At 40.2% G+C, this 3,907-nt stretch overlaps 1 protein-coding gene across 1 annotated transcript; it reads right to left on the bottom strand.

Annotated features, from left to right (window-relative positions):
• Positions 1–235: 235 nt before the first annotated feature.
• LOC105287483 lies at positions 236–3,907 on the bottom strand. The gene is made up of 3 exons (XM_026969623.1): positions 3,656–3,907; positions 2,516–2,698; positions 236–2,422 (listed from the first exon to the last, which is right to left on the bottom strand). The coding sequence occupies exons 1-3, from the start codon at positions 3,905–3,907 to the stop codon at positions 236–238; spliced, it is 2,622 nt and encodes an 873-aa protein (XP_026825424.1).

The raw sequence follows: 3,907 nt of genomic DNA, 5'->3' as shown, positions 1-3,907 counted from the left end.
AGGCCCTCGGATAATCGCGTTCGCCTTACTTCGCAAGTTCACAAATACACTTAGTGGCTAAATACGACGAGCTGGCTTCGCCGTAAACGACGGTGTTCAAACAATATTCGCAAATCGGTTCATCTAAAGAATATCGCCATAAAATCTGTTGATAATCGCGATCTTGTGGGTCGACGAGTATTTGACGATACATTTTTTTTATGTCTCCGGTTAACGCAATGTTATGCATACGAAATCAGATCATCACCTCGATTAAGCCGCTTTGGAGCGTCGGACCAACCATCAATATATCATTGAGCGATTGCCCGGAAGTAGTCTTGCTTGATGCATCGAAAACCGCGCGATATTTAGTAGTAGAACTAGATTCCTTTACAACACAATGATGTGGCAAATACGTCACAAATAAATTGATATTACATTCATTATCTACTACTCGTGATATATGACCTAATGACTCATACTCACGCATAAATTTGACATATTCTACTTGCAATGATCGGTTGTTCTTAAAACAGCGCTCTAATTGCTTCAATCGTTTTTCTGCGATTTCTCGTGATTCGCCTAATGGTTCCGCATTTTCACGAATTGGTAAACGCACAATAAATCGACCAGAGTTATCACGCTTAGTTGTTCGCTCAAAAAACTCCTCACATTTTCGCTCTGTTTCAGACCTAACAGGTTTTACATCAAAACTACAATTTTCTATTTCCCAAAATCGTTCGAGACTTTGGTTAAGAGATTCACACTGTTCAATAGAGCAATGAAGAGAAACTACAGTTTCCAAATTTGAGCCTAAATTTACTGGTCCTGAAAGGACCCAGCCGAGCTTCGTATTTTGTAAAATTGGACGATCTTTACCAAGTTCTATTTTGCCCATTTCCAATAATTCATAAAAATATTCTGCTCCTATTAATATGTCTATAGGGCCTGCTTTATCAAACTCGCAATCCGCAAATTTTAAATTAGACGGAATTTGAAGTATCTCGCGTGAAATCTCGATCGACGGTAAATTTTTCGTTATCTTTGGAACGATGAGACAATGTACGTTAAAACGATATTTTGATTGACTCGACTGCAAAACATCACAAACTTGGTGTACTTGACTTTCGAGCTCATTTATGCCTGTAATAATTTCTGACGATCGATTGCGCTTAACGCCGATTTTATTGCACGCCGAACTAGTAATAAGATGCGCTTCACTTGCGCTATCTAAAAGGATACGACACGGAACACTGGATCCGTTTGGAAGTATAGTGTGTACTCTCGCTGTTGCCAATATCACACGACGTTTTGCTGGCTCGTTCGATAATAGATGTACCGCTACTTGTTCGCTCTCGCTATTAGGGCTGGACTTCGATGATTCATCAGTGTTCTCCTCCCTTGGATTCTCCTCTCCGTTGATTGGTATGTGACATAAAGTATTGTGTCTGCTCGAACACTCGCGACAAGATCCCATCTTACATGACTTAACGTAATGATCATTACGTAAGCAGTTGAAACAAAGCTTCAATCGGCGAACTTCCTTGATACGTTCGTCAACTGGCAATGCAATAAACTTCTTGCAGTGGTAAAGAAAATGCTCTCCGTTGCACAAATAACACTTGTTAGCACTCGTCGACATCGCAAGCGACGTTGCCTTGTTATCTCGATCTGGTTTCTGGCTCCGATGCTTTGAGACTTGCTTATCCACTTCCCCTTTCGTATGAATAACGTCTCCTTGATTCGTTCTAGCTTCAAGACGTTCCAATGTTTGGCATCGTTTTTGCAAAAAGTCAACTAGTTTGTCTAATGTCACTGCACTAATGCTATCTTCTTGTTCCCAGGCGCGCAATGTTACAACATCCAATTTTGTCTCCATCATGTGTACTATGAGCTCGTCCCACGACTCCGTTGGCAATTCCATTGCCTTTAAAACTCGCAAATGTATCATCGTGTAGTCGATTAATCCTCGAATCGCACTGGATGACTCTTTCTTTACAACTGGCATCCTAAACAAACATTCGATATGTCGTTTCTTTATCGCACGAGGGTCGTCGTATCGTTTTCGTAACAAATCCCATGCGATGGCATAATTGTCAGCAGTTAACTCTATAGACTCGATGACTCTTGCCGCGTCGCCTGTCAGCGATGTCACAAGATACTGGAATTTTTGCACTGGCTGCAATTCTCTCTTGTCGTGAACGAGTGACCGAAATGTATCCGCGAATCGTTGCCATTCTTCCGTACGTCCATCGAAAGTAGGTAACCTTACCGCTGGCAGTTTGACTCCCGATCTTTGGTTAACAGTGCCATCTGAATTAACTAGATGCGATAGCAGCTCCGTCTGTCGTTCTAATGTTCTAGCAATGGCGTCGCTATTATTGGCCGACAGTGGCGACGCACTCGCCTGCCGGCTGACATGCTGAATTAGCTCGGCTTGTTGCTACAGCACTTGAGTGATTACCTCGTTACTTGCCGATGATTGAGCTTCACTTTGCGGTGCTGGCACGTTCCGCAGCATTCGATTCAGCAATACCTTCGTCTCAAAATGTCGGTCTTCGAAGTATGCTTCCTCCGTTGAGTCCAAAACCGTGACCTCTCCTCCTGTCACCTCGTAAATTTCCTCTTGTATTCTTTCGAACGCGACTCGTATTCGCTCCAAATTTGCAATGTACTCTTCGATTTGTTCGCGGCTTGCTTTGCCCGTGGTTTGGATGGGCTCGATTTTAGTGATCAGTCTTGTCAATTTCGCCTTTGTACTTCCGCGGCGTCATCGAAGCACACTGATGTCTTCGACCATCTTGTTTTCCATAGTGGACTGTATTTTCGTGTTACGTTCACTTCGATGTTCTTACTTACTTTCGAGTATCCGGCTCGAAGGACCAATGTTAGGATGGATTTAGAAACTTAGCTGGTCCTTGCTTGCTAATAATACGTTTGATAAACTCACAAAATAAAACGATAAACTGTTAATACAAAACTCTGACTCGCTAGCTTTCTTTCTCGAAACGTGAACATAAACTCACTAACTAAACTAGATTGCAACTCGAAAAACGAAAAACAGCGCTGACAATGCCCTCTTACAACTATAAAACTATACAACTATACACAAGCAGTTTTCGAATTTGATCTTTGCTAAATATGTGTATTATAGTTCCGGTCCAGATTAGTATTTTAATATTTAATATCTTTCTCAGTTGTGTTTATTTAAACTTTTGAAATATTCATGTTATATTTATTACTGTATTTATATTGCATTACATAAAATTGAACATAATTTTTGTTAAAACTTTATATTTGTAAGCGTAAGAAAATAAGCGTCGATAATGTAGCGAGAAAGGTAGTGAGAGATAGGTGATTAGAATAAGCGACGATTAGAGGCGCGACGTATGCGTAATATTAGGGGGAAAGCACAAATATCGGAGCAAGTGAGGAGTCGAGCACTGACCAAGGTAGAGGAAGGTGCTGTACTTGAGATACTGGCGAAGGACTGCCACCGACCAGAAGTTTCGAATAAATCATTATTTTGTTTTTTTTTTTTGGAAATCGAGTTCAGTTTATTTCGACCTAAGCTTACATATTATTCTAAAAATAAATCTTTTAAACAAAGTGGAATATTAGATGAATTAAGTATTTCGCTACTTAGCGCGGATTGTTTATAATTATTAAGAAATACTGGTATTTCTTGAGAGGATACTTCCTTGTATTCGTAGTAATGAGTTGCTACGTTCGGTGACTGTTGTTCTACTGAATCGCTTATCTTTTTCTTAATTTTTGCAGGATCAGATCTAGGTGTTGAAGCAAATGTGTGTTCCACGTAGTTGTTCACTGCTTCACAAGTGCTCGTAGTACTGAATTTTATTAAATCTGAAACACTCTTAAGTAAGTCATTTCTAGTTTTTCCACAATTTAAAAGATTATCAATCAT

Source organism: Ooceraea biroi, chromosome 5, assembly GCF_003672135.1.
Source record: "Ooceraea biroi isolate clonal line C1 chromosome 5, Obir_v5.4, whole genome shotgun sequence".
Lineage (NCBI taxonomy): Eukaryota > Metazoa > Arthropoda > Insecta > Hymenoptera > Formicidae > Ooceraea > Ooceraea biroi.
Note: the sequence above shows the minus strand (reverse complement) of the source record. Positions and strands in the feature narration are given on the sequence as shown.

Coding starts and splice junctions, on each gene's coding strand:
- LOC105287483 (XM_026969623.1), bottom strand. CDS start 3,907: ATGATTGATAATCTTTTAAATTGTGGAAAAACTAGAAATGACTTACTT. Junction 2,699..3,655: donor TATCCTCTCAAGAAATACCA/GTATTTCTTAAT, acceptor ACTAAAATCGAG/CCCATCCAAACCACGGGCAA. Junction 2,423..2,515: donor ACCGACATTTTGAGACGAAG/GTATTGCTGAAT, acceptor CAAGTGCTGTAG/CAACAAGCCGAGCTAATTCA.